Below are 13,648 nucleotides of genomic sequence, written 5' to 3'. Positions count from 1 at the left end.
TTCTCCTGGAATTGGTTTCTGTGGCCATGCATTTCTTGAGAAGCTGGTCAAATAAGAATGTTGGCCAATGTCTCTCTGAATTCACACCCCATGGCAGTAACTTCCGCCTTTGCTGGCTGAGCAAATAGCTAGCTGCTCCTTCAAGGGGCACATCCAAAAGGAACACAAATAAACAAATAAACACAAGTAAAAATATAATGCTCAGACTGGCTTATACATAACTGCATAAGTGGCACTCAAGGAATAGAATAGATGCTTTGTGGGAATTTAACCTCTCTTCCTGCTCTATTTCCAGTGGTTTGATTTAGGTGCTAATATGTATTGGTAAGCAAGTTGTGAATCATTTCCAGAATCTCCCATTTGGGGCTGTAAAAGTGTCCGGGGAGGGGGAGAGGAAGGGGGAATGTCCCCAACAGATCTGATCCCAAATTTGGCATATTCCAAATCACCTGGTAGAAGATCATGTATTAGGGGAATAAAGATTGGGACTCAAATCCCCTTCCTATTTATGGCCGCAACTGGTTCCTTCCCTCCCCATCATTAATCACCAATTTCTGTCTAAATTCTGTTGAGATCTTAAGATCGAGAAAAATATTTTTCTCAGTTGTCTAGACCAGCATGATTTTAGGGGCAATAATGTGTGCCCCTTCTGTTCTGAATAAAAGTGGCTCCACTTTATCTTTTTCTTTGGACGTTGCTTCTGAATTGGGATTGACATTGGTAGAAAATTGGCACTGACAGTCATTTTGAGAAATCTGTGGAACCTTTCAATGCTGGGTTACTACTTCAGTGGTTGTCACCTCTCTTTCTCCTTGTCTCGTGGCCTGAAGGTGGTGGCTGAGTGCTAACCTGATATGTTGATCTCAGTGCTTAGAACTGTGCTTGGCACAGAGTAAGCACTTAACAATCACCATCATTATTATTACAGTTGGACATTAGTTTCAGTTCCTTACCTGCCAATGATCTGCCAAAATTGGAATTGAGGAGTAGCAACCCACACTGGTTACCTGTCTGCATTTTTTATCTGCTTTAGGGTTTTTTCTGGGAAAGCAGTTCTGCATGGAAAAGCTCCAAGATAGAACTTTAATTTGAGAAAAGTGTGGAAAGCTGTCCCCCTCCCCACCCCTTCTTTTCTTGGCCTCTCTTCTGTCAAAGTCTCTAGGGGCAGCTCCTGGAAAGAGAACACCATGGTCCAGTGGAAAGAGCAGAGAACACAAGCCTGGGAGTCAGAGGATCTGGGTTCTAATTCCAACTACTCTAATCACTGTGAACTTGGTCAAGTCACTTGACTTCTGTGCCTTCAGTTACCTCAGCTGTAAAATGGGGATTAAATCCTACTCTTTCCTACTGAGACTGGGCTACATATGGGACAGGGATTGTGTCCAACCTGATTATCTTGTATCTACCCCAGCAGTTAGTAGAGTGTTTGGTGCATTGTAAGCACTTAACAAGCTCTGTTTTTTGGGTTTTTTTAAAAAGGAACTTTTTCAGCCCCTTCCATTCTGACTGTGAAATTGGTATAAAGGCAACTTATCCAGCCTGAGCTTCCAGATGTCAGTAGGAGAGTGTACCTCACTCAGGTTTTGGCAGTCAGGAGCCCTGTTGTTTAAGAGGCACCTGCCTGGAAAAGGCCCCTGGGGGGTTGCAGTTTGTCTGCAAAGTCAAACACAAACCTATTCATAAATAAAGCCAGCAGCTCCTTTCAACTCTGGAGAAAACCCTCCCCCAAGATCCAGAGGGGAATGTTTGCTCTGGCCAGAGTCCAAGTGCCCTACCTGTTAATTGCCCTAAAATGGGTTCATCTCTTCTTGATAGCTTTGCAAAGAGCTCTCTTTCTTCTGTCACTATAAATTCCAAAATAATTCTCCTTAGCAGGCCGCCTTTGTAGATTCCATCCCTCTTTATGAATGGCAAACACCAGCTTGCAAGTCTCTGCCACCTTTATAAGAGAGTTCACCAGTTTTTCTGCTGGTTCATGACCTTACTGGCTTCCAGAGATGCAGGCTTGTTTTAATTTGCTGACTGTGACTGCTGCAGTGGGCTATTCTGTTCTTTCCCCAAAGGGTTGTGGAGAGTGAGCAATGTGTCTTTCTGAACGTAGGTCTATAGCTCCCCACTCCTCCTTTGGCTTCCTGCACATCCATATCACCCAATGAATCGTATATATTGAGTGCTTACTTTGTGCACAGCACTGTACTAAACACATGGGAGAGTGCAAGACAACAGATTTAGCAGGTATTTCCTGCCCAAAATGAGCCAAGCTAAACTACTGTTTAAATACTGAGCTTTCTGCCCAGCAGATACTACCAGGTGAAATGTTATCCCAGATCCAGGCTGGGTGTCACTTATGAACTCCAGCTGTGGCTCTGTTAGAGCTAGGTGAGCAAGTCAGGCCAGGCCTATTGGTAACAATGGAATCCCCCTTTCTGGGTTTCTGGACCTGTTCCACTTTAGCTAACTCCTTCCCTGGGTCAGCTCCCTGCCTCAAATGGCAGTTTAGACTTGCTCTTTGGTTTCAGGAGCCCTGCCCTCCTCCTAAGAAGTATGTGGGAACCAACTTCTGTCATTTGCCAACCATTTTAATGAGTTTCTAAAGGACCAGGGAATGTACCAGGCGTGGGGAAGCTGCACCCTGCCGAGTTGGGTGTTGGCCTGCGCTTTCCCCTCACTCTCTCCTGTGCTCTGAGATTTCTGGGCAGAGGTGGAGACGAGGGCTAAGGTCAAAAATAGTGGATGGACATGAAGAGACAAAAAAAACCCGTGAGGTGACTTCCCTAAGGTTAGCAATGGTAAAAATAAGTTTGAGAGTTGAGTAGACTAGATTGTCTTTGTGGGCATGTGTGCACACATATATCAAGGACCCCACAGACCAACATAAATGTGGCACCCCCTAGTTCAGTCATCTGAGAATGGCCCTTAGGATAAGCCTAGTGGTAGACATTTATTGGTCTAGAGCACATCAAAAGAAGTTTGTCATGAGGCATGACAAATAATTACAGCACTAAGGTTTTTGGTTTTGATCACCATTTTAAATGTTAGGGCACATTTGAGATTATTGGATCAGACATAAGTCCAGCCCCACATGGGGCTCACAGTCAAAGAACTAGGGAGAGCAACTATCATGTAGCTCCAGGAACAGGCACAGAGCAGTTAAGTGACTTCCCCAGCATGACACAGTAGAGAGACAGAACAGGAATTAGAAACTGGGTCTCTTGGTTTGCAGGCCCAGGCTTTTTCTACTGGGCCACACTGTCTACTGCAAACCAGACCAAATTTTAATATAGTCCTGATGCTCTTCAACACTTCCGCAGAGCCCGGTGAAGGAATCTTAAAGACAAGATCTCCCATGTACTTTGCCCCCATTTATAAAAGCATTGATTAAAGCACCTGACATTTTTGGGGAATGATTTTAAATGTCAAGCTGCACCCAAACATCACCTTGTCCTGCTCCAATTTTATAGGGCAAGCTAAACTTAGAGTCACATCGTAAAATCTTCCTGTAGGACTTTCTCCTGGTTGGTGGAACCATACACTCTGGGCAGAGCTTTTCTGACAAAAGGCACCATATCCTGCATCCCTAATGGATGCAGTCTTTTCCCCACAGAGACATTTTGCTCTCAATTTGTTTATCTCCAAATCCCTACATAAACATGAGGAAAGGTAAGAACCAGATGGAGCAAGTTTTAATTACAGTGGGGCAATTTACTGAGGAGCAAGCTAGTCAGGTTTGAGGTTGGGGTGGAGGGAGGGAATCGAGGCAATTCTACGTGGGGCAGGGAAGGTAGGCAACAGAGGATGCTTAATTCTATTAAAGTATTACTTACAAATAGGATAGTGTAGACCAGATGCACAATAGGAAATACACTTGTGAAGGGCTGCTCATCTGCTCAAAAATGGGAAGATACAGCAGGATTAGAAGGAGACCATACTCTCCTTGTCTGTTAGATTAAAGCTTTGCCTGAAGACTCCTGCTGAATGGAAACTTTGGAATCTTAAAACACCCAGAAACACTATGGCTAAGTAAGGAGGAAAACTGCAAGGAAAAATGAATGAGATAATTTGCAAAGTAAAGTAAATTAGGGTTGCTCCATAAAGTAGAATGAATTATTGCTACTTGGTAACCTCAGATTACCTGTAAAGGCCTTAGAGAAAGGCTAACTTCCATAGGGAAACTGAGAAACAATGGGAGGCAGGGTACTTACTCCCTCCCAAAGAGTAACCTGCTTTCCCAACCTCAGGAAGTTTATGGGAACTGTAATGTATATACGTTGGCTATCATCTTGACATTCCCGACTAGTAAAGTTGAACATTCACCCATTTGGAATCTTGGACTCTGCCAGAATATGCCTGCTTTGCTGTTTCCACCTGTTGCTTCAGCTCAGGCATTTATCAGTAGTAGTCATAAGCCACATTTCCAGAACAGCCATGGCTTCTGAAGTAGCCACAGATGTGCACTGCAGTAAACATGTTCCTCCCCCAGAGACTCGGCGAACTGTGGCATAGTGGATAGAGCACCAGCCTGGAAATCAGAAGGATCTAGGTTATAATCCTGGCTCAGCCACTTGTCTGTTGTGTGACCCTGGGCAAATCACTTCACTTCTCTGTGCCTCAGCTACCGCATCGGTAAAATGGGGATTAAGACTGTGAGCCCCATGTGGGACAGGGACTCTGTCCAACCGGATCTGCTTGTACCCACCCCAGTGCTTAGTACAGTGCCTGGAAGAAAGTAAGTGCTCCCCTGTGGATCCGGGGAGGTCTGCATTTTAGGGGAAGGGGCATATGGCTTTGACCTTCACCCCTGGCCTCCACAATCGGTTCAACCTTGCAACCCACCTTGCGTCGGGTTGGTTTGTTAATGCCCCCCTTTGTCCCTTCCCTTACAGCACTCCTGTATGACAACTAAACCACCTCCTGATATGGTCTGTTCTCAGCCAGCAGGCAGGCAAGCCTGATGGCTGGGAGCTGGTCTCCTAAACTCAGACAGGTACCTATTTTGAAAGGGATGAGGCCATCTCAGCTGACTGAGACGGTACCGGTTCCAGGAACACTCTTTCCTAGTCAGGAAGGCTCCTGTTTCATCCTTTCATGTGAAGTGTTTACACTTCAAGGCTCTGCAATCCACAGGACTGGGTTCTAGTCCTCCCTCTGCCCCTGGGTTTCTGGGTGCCCTGGCCCATCACTCCACTGTTCTAGGACCCCGCTTCATCTATTAAATCGAGAGAATAGAGTGGCATACTCAGTGGCAGTGAGGGTGAGACCGCTATTCATTCATTCATTCAATCATATTTATTGAGCACTTACTGTGTGCAGATCATTAGAAGAAAGATGTTGCAGAACAGGTGAACCTCCGTCTAGGAACGAAGACTTCAGGAACAGTAACGTACCTGAAGAAATTGATTTGAGTGCTAGCGGTTTGCACAGTGACCCTCAGGCTTGTCGCTGCCAGTTGTGCTTGGAAAGCAAATGAAGATTGGCAGGAGGGAGGAAAACATATTTAGAAACTTGGGTTGTGAAAATTGAAAGGGTATAGGGAATGTCAGTAACGTACAGTATTGCAACTTTACAAGACATCCTCAAACACATTCTTCAAGAGAGGGCGTGACTTCATCTTGCTAAGAAATACTAACTCCAGCTTGTTAACTCAAAAGTCATTACCAAGTTGTAGAGTTGAGCTGTTTGCTCTCTCCTGTGAGGTAGATGAGTGAAGGATTTCCAAAGCTTGCCTGAGCACATCTCCAAATTTATTTGGATGGATAAATGGCCTGGGAAGGGAATAAACCATGATCCCCCACCCAAAATCTGAGACAGGGAGGGGATGCAAGTGAAGGTTGGCAACTATTACTCACACTTATTCGGAGAAATAAATCCTTAAAGTGTGGACGGTAAGAGCCGTATGCAAACTCAAACTGAAGCTTGGGCTTATATGAACCAATCCTTCGTCAAGCATCCACCCAGATTATAACCCAGCCTGAAATACTCTTGGCCACCCCACTTCTCATTCTCCCACCTTTCAAGCAGCTCTTAAAACCCCATTTTCTCCAGGAAGCCTTCCCTAAAAAAATGGGAATGCTCAATTTCCCCAGGAGCGCAGCTCAACTCCCTTTTCACACCGCACTACTGAGCACACTTCCCCTTTCTTTGGGACATAATGGCCTTGTTTCTAAACTGGTGTAATGTTGGTTTTAGATTTTAAGCTCCACAGGGCAGGAGTTAAGCCTAATGAACCTTGTATGGTGCCTAATGCTGGGTGATTTACAAAATGATTATTTTTAAATTCTTTTGAGGATTTCAAGTCTGAACACCATGATTTTGGTCTATTTTACTTTACAGTCATTAGTCAAACTGTGCTTATTGGAAGGTTTCTGTGTCCCTAAGGGGAAGCCATGTTTTCCTTTTCTACATCCCTCTTGCTCCCAGGGCTTAATAATCTTTGGAAATTTCATTTTTAAAGACCAGCTAGATGTACTCTGGCTGTTTATTGTAAAGTAGTTCAGGCATTACCTGGATCCCCTTCTGGGAGGGAAGCTGATGAATCATCCTTACTAAAGGAGTAACTGGGCTGGAGATGGAAGACTTAAGACCCTGTTATTACAAATACAATTCAGTTGTGCAGTGGTCAAATTCCAGTTACTGCTAATAGCCACTTAGTCCCCCTGTCCAGCGACAAGGCTATTGTCCTATAAATTCAGAAGCTGGGAAACAGGTTGTAAGAAAGGAAATTTCCACATTTCCAAGGCATCATGGGTTACTCAATCAATCAGTGGTATTTATTTAGCTCTTATAATGCTCTGCACACAGTACCAAGTACTTGAAACAATCATGTTCAACCTGGGGCTCAAACCCATCACCCTGAGATCAGGAGTCTCATAACTTATGCCTGAGCTTGCTGGGCATTTGATAATCTTTGGAAAAGAAACTTTCCTAAAGGGAATATTTGCATTAAAAAATGTCTTGGCCCATTTCATTCTATTCACTACTCTACTGTACTCTCCCAACCTCACAGTACAGTGCTCTGCAGATAGTATATACATGTATATATCTGTAATTTATTTATATTAATGTCTGTCTCCCCCCGACCACAGACTGAGCTTGTTGGGGGCAGGGAATGTGCCTGTTAGTTGTTGTATTGTACTCTCCCAAGCGCTTACTACAGTACTCTGCACAAAGTGCTCAAGAGAAAAATTCATTCCCCCCAGATTTTCTCTTCTGGTTTGTTAAAGGTCCCTTAGGATTTGCTAGAGCAGAAAGGCAAGTTCACATGTCAAAAGAGTTATAAAGCTCCAGGTTCCAAATAAAACATTGCAGTTTAGGAGAAATCCTTTTTGGGAGCTTGCTTAGCTACAAGTCCTACCTAAAGGGCTATTCTAAGAGATAAGGTCATCTGGGGGAAAAGAAAAACAATGTCTTGGGCCACTTTGGCTGGAAAGATCACAGGAAGTGTTTCTGATTGCCATAGCCCAAGAAGGGGTTTCAATTACTCAGGAAGCTAGGTTTTCACTCCACTACCTCAGTAACATATTTAGAAATCCAAATGGTTCCAGTCTGTTGGGCATAGGGAGTGGTGACATCATTCCCTCCAGGCCAAATCTTCCCCCAAGTTAAACTGTGTTCTGACAAGTGCTGACCTGTTTCTTTACATGGACTGGGGTGGCTTCACCTCATAGCAAGATCACTAAAAGACTCTAATTTTGCTTTGAGAGGAAAGATGAGATAAAATTACCTTAAGTCTTGGGTAAACTTGACCTCTTATCATTTTTCTTTAGGGCAACTGTAGCAACAAACACACACCTATCTCACAAGGATAAAACAGGGAAGGATTCCACCAGACTAACGTGCTCCCAAGATTACCAAATTTAACTTCACTTCACCCCCCTTGGTTGTCTCTGGTCACCTGGGGTATTGTTATCTTTACTCCAAATTTTCCTTTGATTCTGTTTTTTTCATTGCTTTTTTAAGACAGTGGCAGGCAAGATGAAGGAACATTATGGAGCTGTGCTCCCTCCTCATACCAGCTGGAATATTTGTTCCAAGTGTTAATTGCTGATTTCACCTCTTCCTGGGTGGGGAGTCAAATGAATTGATGGCTATTATCAACTGCAATTATAAAGTTAACAATATTGATCTTATTAACACACAAAACCAACCCACTGTTTAATGTGACTCTTGTGTGCTTTCTAGAGGGAGAGAGGAGAGGAGCTTTAGTTCTCTTTGGGTTCTGCTCAAGCACAGTCAGGGAAAGAAACTTCGTACCAGCCAAGACCACGTTACCCGAAGAGCACCCACTCCTCGATTCTTCTCCTTCAAGCTCCCTCCTTTTGTTCTCCATATTCTGGGCATAGCTGACATGTTCTTATCATGCCCAGAACACACAAAACCTTTTCCAAGCTGTTTCCTAGCCAAGTCCAGCTGACCAGGTGCATATTATACCCACCCAGTAGGCTGGCAGGTCTCAGGGGTTGGGCAATTGAGCAGAGAGCTTCAGGGAGGCCCCAATGGGCCATCATTCCTCTGCCCTTCAGCTCTTTCACTCCCAGAAAAGTGTAGTCATCTTGCAGGTGAGACAGTCAATCCCAGAATGCCCACTGGCTCCTCTGAAGGGTTGCTAAGCTTGTATCCACCCCACAGCAACCCACCACCCCTACGTGACCTGTCGGTCCGCTTACACTTGACCATTTTAGAAGCCATGGCCTGGACTTCCTGAGGTACGCAGGTTACTCACTTCCAACGGATACTCTCACTCCATCGGGTACTACTAGAGGCCTGAAACAAAAACAAAATCTAAAAAACCTCAGAAGGGGTTGCTTTCAGTTCAGTTTTTACTTTTCTCAAAAGTGAAATGACAGCCTGCTTCTGGAGGAGGTTCTGTTTGGCTCCCAGAGGAAGCTTCGGCTGCAGTTGGTTCTCATCATTTGGTGTTAAAATGCTCCCCTGGGGGCCTGGGGCCGGGAAGAGGGAAAGGGTGTCCCCGGCCCAGCTGGTGCCGGGTGTCCCTGATGGAACAATATCACCGCTTTTCTTTGGAGATGGAACAATGTCACCGTTTTCCTTTGGAGATCACCTGGTCCTGGATATCACCGGCTCAGGGACTGCCGCAGGGATTCATACATCACTCGATCCTAGCAGTGTCGGGGAGGAAAACAGAAAACCAGTGAGAGTTAGTCTAAGTGAGGTTGCAACTGCTGGGGAAAGAATTTCCTCAGGCTTCTAGACCTTGAAGTAGTGTGGCCTAGTGGAATCAATCAATGGTATTTATTGTACACTTTCTGAGTGCCGAGCACTGTACTAAGCATCTGGGTTGGTAGATGCATTCTCTGCCCAAAAGGAGCTTACGATCCACAGGAGGCAGAAATTAAAAGAAATTATGGCTTTGTATGTACGTGCTATGGGGACTGAGGGTGGGGTGAATATCAAGTACTTGCAGGGTATAGATCTAAGTGCAAGGGCAACTGGCAGAAGGGAGAGGGAGTAGAGAAAATGAGGGCTTGGTTGGAGAAGACCTCTTGGAGGAGATGTGATTTTTAATAAGGCTTCGAAGGCAGGGTGTGGTGGTGGAAAAAGAACATGCCTGGGAGCCGGATGACCTGTGTTCTATATGTTCTAATCTTAACTTTGTCACTTGCCTGCTCTGTGACCTTGGGCAAGTCACTTAACTTCTCTGGGCATCAGTTTCCTCATTTGTAAGATGGGGATTCGATACTTGTTCTCCCATCAAAACTATGAACCCCTCCAAATTATAGCCCCCGCCTGTTACACACTGATGTTGCTCAATGCAGTAGATATCACTTTTCACAATGATAGCTTCTCACGGGCTGTGGCAAAACTAAGAGTTGGGGATCATTGGCCCAGGGCAAAATCCCCAAATGTCTGCAGCCTGCGCGTTTACAGAGGAAGAGCAGGCAAACAGTAGATTCCAAATTTCCTTTCAGCCCACAGGTCTACTATCAGCCCCAAGTGCTCTCCAAGTTTCCATTTACCCTCCTTTCTCTCCCTCCCTCCTCCTCTCCTTCCAGCTCGTAAAGGGCATTCTTTAGACACATTAACTGACCTTCACCTGCTCTCACCCATTTAAAAAACTCTGTGTTTATGGTGAAAGTTCTGTTCATTTTCCCTCTCCCAATTAATCACAGCCACTTGTTTTCTCTTATATAAAACCTCACCCATCCTCATTTTTTTAAGCTCAGAATTTCCAGGAGCTACCAAATTCAAAACGGTATTTTCAACAGACACAGACTTAGATATCTCTTGGGGGAGTCTCCGAGTGGGGAGTCTCTGAGTTTGAACATTATAAAAGTGGTTGGCAGGGAGGGGAGGAAGAAGAGGTCTTTGATCTCAGTAAAATCAAGCAAGCACAAGATGGAGGAAGGGTGGAATGGAATGGGCAAGAGGTTCCAAGTTCCAGGATCCAGTGAGCATGCTAGACTGAAAAGTCATTAACAGATGGTTTCAAGGATAGGATCAATGGTTGCCCTTTGTGATGTGGAAGTAACTTTGATCAGGGGATGTACCATTGATGAGAGATGTGAAACATGTTCAGAGAGCTGGAAGAGGGTGTGCTTTTGGATTATTTGGGGCCTTTCAAAGCTCAATCACATCAACTTCATTTCTTGTCCCGGAGTGATTAGGTTACTCTAGAAAACTACACTAAATGTAGTAAAAGAAATGAAGTTTAAAGCTGTGAGAATAAAGATTTCTGAATTCAGACAAGGAGGAAATGGGGAAGAAAGACCATTCTTTCCTGGTAAATTCAGGCAACAGATCCCAAGCAGTCAGCCTAACAAAATGGGTTTCCAGAAGATACGCGGTTATCACCCACTATCCTCAGAAGTGTGCTCCTTCCCCTGGAATGAGGCTGGACTGTAGGAAGAATTAAGAATTAGTTCTGAGAGAAACTGAGTCCACATGCCCAGTGCACTTGTCCAGGGCTCCCAAACTTAGGCTGTGGGGAAAAGGCAATAATTGATGCCACTGTTCTGATGCTGCTACAGGAGTCATGAGCAAGTGAAAATATTGTAGCTGACCCACTCTTGCGCCTATCTGCCAAGTAAGTCATGAGAGAGTTTAACGACAATGGCCAGCTGCACTAAAATAGGTGGCTCAACTAGTTCTTAACTTTTCCAACAATAAAAAGATTTTCTGCTTCAGTGTCTGTACAGCCTTTATCTTTGTCAACAATTTAGACTATTTTAAATCTATTAAATCATATTTTCAAAAAATACCAGGACTCTTAGTAGTGGGCTTTTCATCCCATTTCAATGAATGCGACATGTTTGCTTAAAAAGAAAAAAGGGCAGGTACTAGTTGCTTATTTACGGTTCCAATAAATGAGAAAACATTTCTTAAGACGCCTATCAAACAACACTGTGACCATGAGATTTCTGAAATCCCTCCTCTGCCACTCCATTCAAGCATGCAATTTTGGCTTTGGAAAAAATTTTTCAATCAAGAATTTCAAAATGAAAGGGAATGCTAATTACAAAATAAAATGGAAAATGATCTACAACATACATTAATACCCCACATTATAAAGTTAATAGGGATAATAAACATGTTCTTTTAGATGAAACAGAACAGGCGCCATATAAATTTTATAGCATTCTCTTTCATCTGAGGGACTAGAAACAGCAAGAAACCTGGGACTAGATTTTAATAATTACAGCTAATTGATACATTTTGCTACTTTTGTGCTTTAGACAATGCACCAATTTCATTTCACCACAAGACTTTCTATCTTTTGTAAACTGCATCAAGAACAGGACCATACATATAAAACCTGTTATCCAACTTGAGGGGAAAAAAAAACCCAAGGTGAATCAGTGATATTTCCTAATCCATTTCCCATCTAAAGGTGAAGCTATTATTTCTACTTCATTTCAATCAAAGTATAAGTCACTAGAGATTAGATAACAAGCTTAGTTCAGGTGAATCCAGCCTGTAATCTGATGAGACATTAGCTGAACTGACTAGTACTTTGATGGGGACAGAGGGTAAATTTTGAGTATTATGGAAAATGTTGACAAGAGGTGGTGCTCATCTGAATCTGAATCTTATTTGAATGCCTGGCCAGTCAGACTGGGGCTACTTTGGAAAAAATGAGGAAAACTATTGAAAAACTGGAGACTTACCAGTTAGAGAAGCAAATCTCATTATGTCTGGCTACTCAAATTTTCATGATCTGAATCTGTCTTGGTTCAAATCACTCTGATGAACTGGCTTTTTCAACCGTCCTTCCTCAAGAACCCCCCTGCAAAAATGGGATTAGTAGAGTCTTGGTGCAACATGGTTGAAAGTCAATTCTTATAAGAGTTGAGCCCTGATTCCAGATTTGGTCAAATTCCTATTCTATCTGCAATTCTGCTAACTCCATTTCCTGACTTCTGGAGTTGATCCTGCTATGGGCATTATTTCCTGATTGCAAAGGCAAGCCATTAGCAATTTCCTCATTTCACGGTGCTTTCAAAAACACTTTGGGGCTCTCTATGAGAAACAGCATTACACAACAGTGAAGTTCTACTTCCCAATTCAACATGACAATTCCACTGACCATAACTCTTGTCACACAAACAATCCACGGAAAAGCCCTCCTCACCTTTTTTGATACTGAAGATTTTACTTTCTTAAAAGCTTCCTGAAAATGCTTTTGGCCAATCTTGATTTCTCCTAGGGGGCAAAAAAAACACAGACCCATACCAATTCAGTATGCTGACATACTGGTCATAATTAAAAACTGAGTTTCATCAGAAATATTAATCAGTTACTCAATCAATATTTATTGAGCATTTACTATGTGCAGAGCACTGTACTAAGTGCTTGGAAGAGTACGATACAACAGAATTAGCAGATACATTACCTGTTCATAATGAAGTTCTGTAAGAGGACACTACTAAGCAATGTGCCTACACTGAGAAAGTACTCATAAATTTGTCTGCTGATCTTTTCATGTTAGTAAACTCTCTGATGGCAAAGAGCTGTGCCTTCTGCTTCTACTGCATGGTTCCCCAAGTTTCAGGTACAATGATGGGCACTCAGTAAATGTCACTGATGATGATTTTTGTGTGAAATTTGAATATAAGTTTGAATGAATGAGAACTTAAGTGAAGTTCTCATTCATGATTCATTCAAACTCATATTCAAATTTCATACAAAAATCACGTTACTTAAAAAATCCCCTTGTGAATCCTTACAAATCTTGTTTTACATTTTTTTTGAAGTTACTGCTAATGAATGACTAGGTTTTCATGGGTTGAGTGAACTGAAAGTTAATCTGGGAAACCCTGTCATTCATTAAAATGACATATATTTAGACTTAGTCTTGGTACTGTGTAAGAGAGTGAGTGGTGAGGAGGAAAGACAGAACAGTCTGTTAATACGATATGGTCCCAGTTGAGAATGGCTCTGACTGGATAAGGAAGCCACAAACCGATTACTCAAAAGATATAAAGATGTTAAACAGGCTTTCTAATTTTTAGCTCTTAGGAACATTCTGGGACAAGGCTGACCTGACTCTTTCTCTTTCCTCATTTTATTTTCTGCTTCTCCTCATGGTGCTTTTGTTGTAACAATCTCAGTAATCTCTCCTGTCAGGAGTATCTGTCCATTACCATAAGTGGATTTTTAACAAGCTCTCGTTAAAAGATACAAAAGAGACCTA

General features: G+C 43.1%; 1 protein-coding gene across 2 annotated transcripts in view; it reads right to left on the bottom strand.

The window, feature by feature from the left end:
• Nucleotides 1-8,798: 8,798 nt before the first annotated feature.
• NVL (nuclear VCP like) overlaps nucleotides 8,799-13,648 on the bottom strand; it is a 47,065-nt gene continuing 42,215 nt past the window's right edge. The window contains exons 22-24 of one of the 2 annotated variants that reach the window (XR_003753665.2): nucleotides 12,587-12,657; nucleotides 12,123-12,241; nucleotides 8,799-9,116 (exon numbers count right to left, since the gene is read on the bottom strand). Coding sequence is in view for 1 of the 2 variants with exons in the window: in XM_029047147.2 (XP_028902980.1) it covers nucleotides 9,072-9,116; nucleotides 12,587-12,657 (116 nt within the window). In the remaining variant the exon portion in view is untranslated. The remainder of the gene's footprint in view (nucleotides 9,117-12,122; nucleotides 12,242-12,586; nucleotides 12,658-13,648) is intronic. The other variant, XM_029047147.2, reaches the window with a different exon arrangement.

This window comes from Ornithorhynchus anatinus, chromosome 19 (genome assembly GCF_004115215.2).
Source record: "Ornithorhynchus anatinus isolate Pmale09 chromosome 19, mOrnAna1.pri.v4, whole genome shotgun sequence".
Taxonomy (NCBI): domain Eukaryota; kingdom Metazoa; phylum Chordata; class Mammalia; order Monotremata; family Ornithorhynchidae; genus Ornithorhynchus; species Ornithorhynchus anatinus.
Note: the sequence above shows the minus strand (reverse complement) of the source record. Positions and strands in the feature narration are given on the sequence as shown.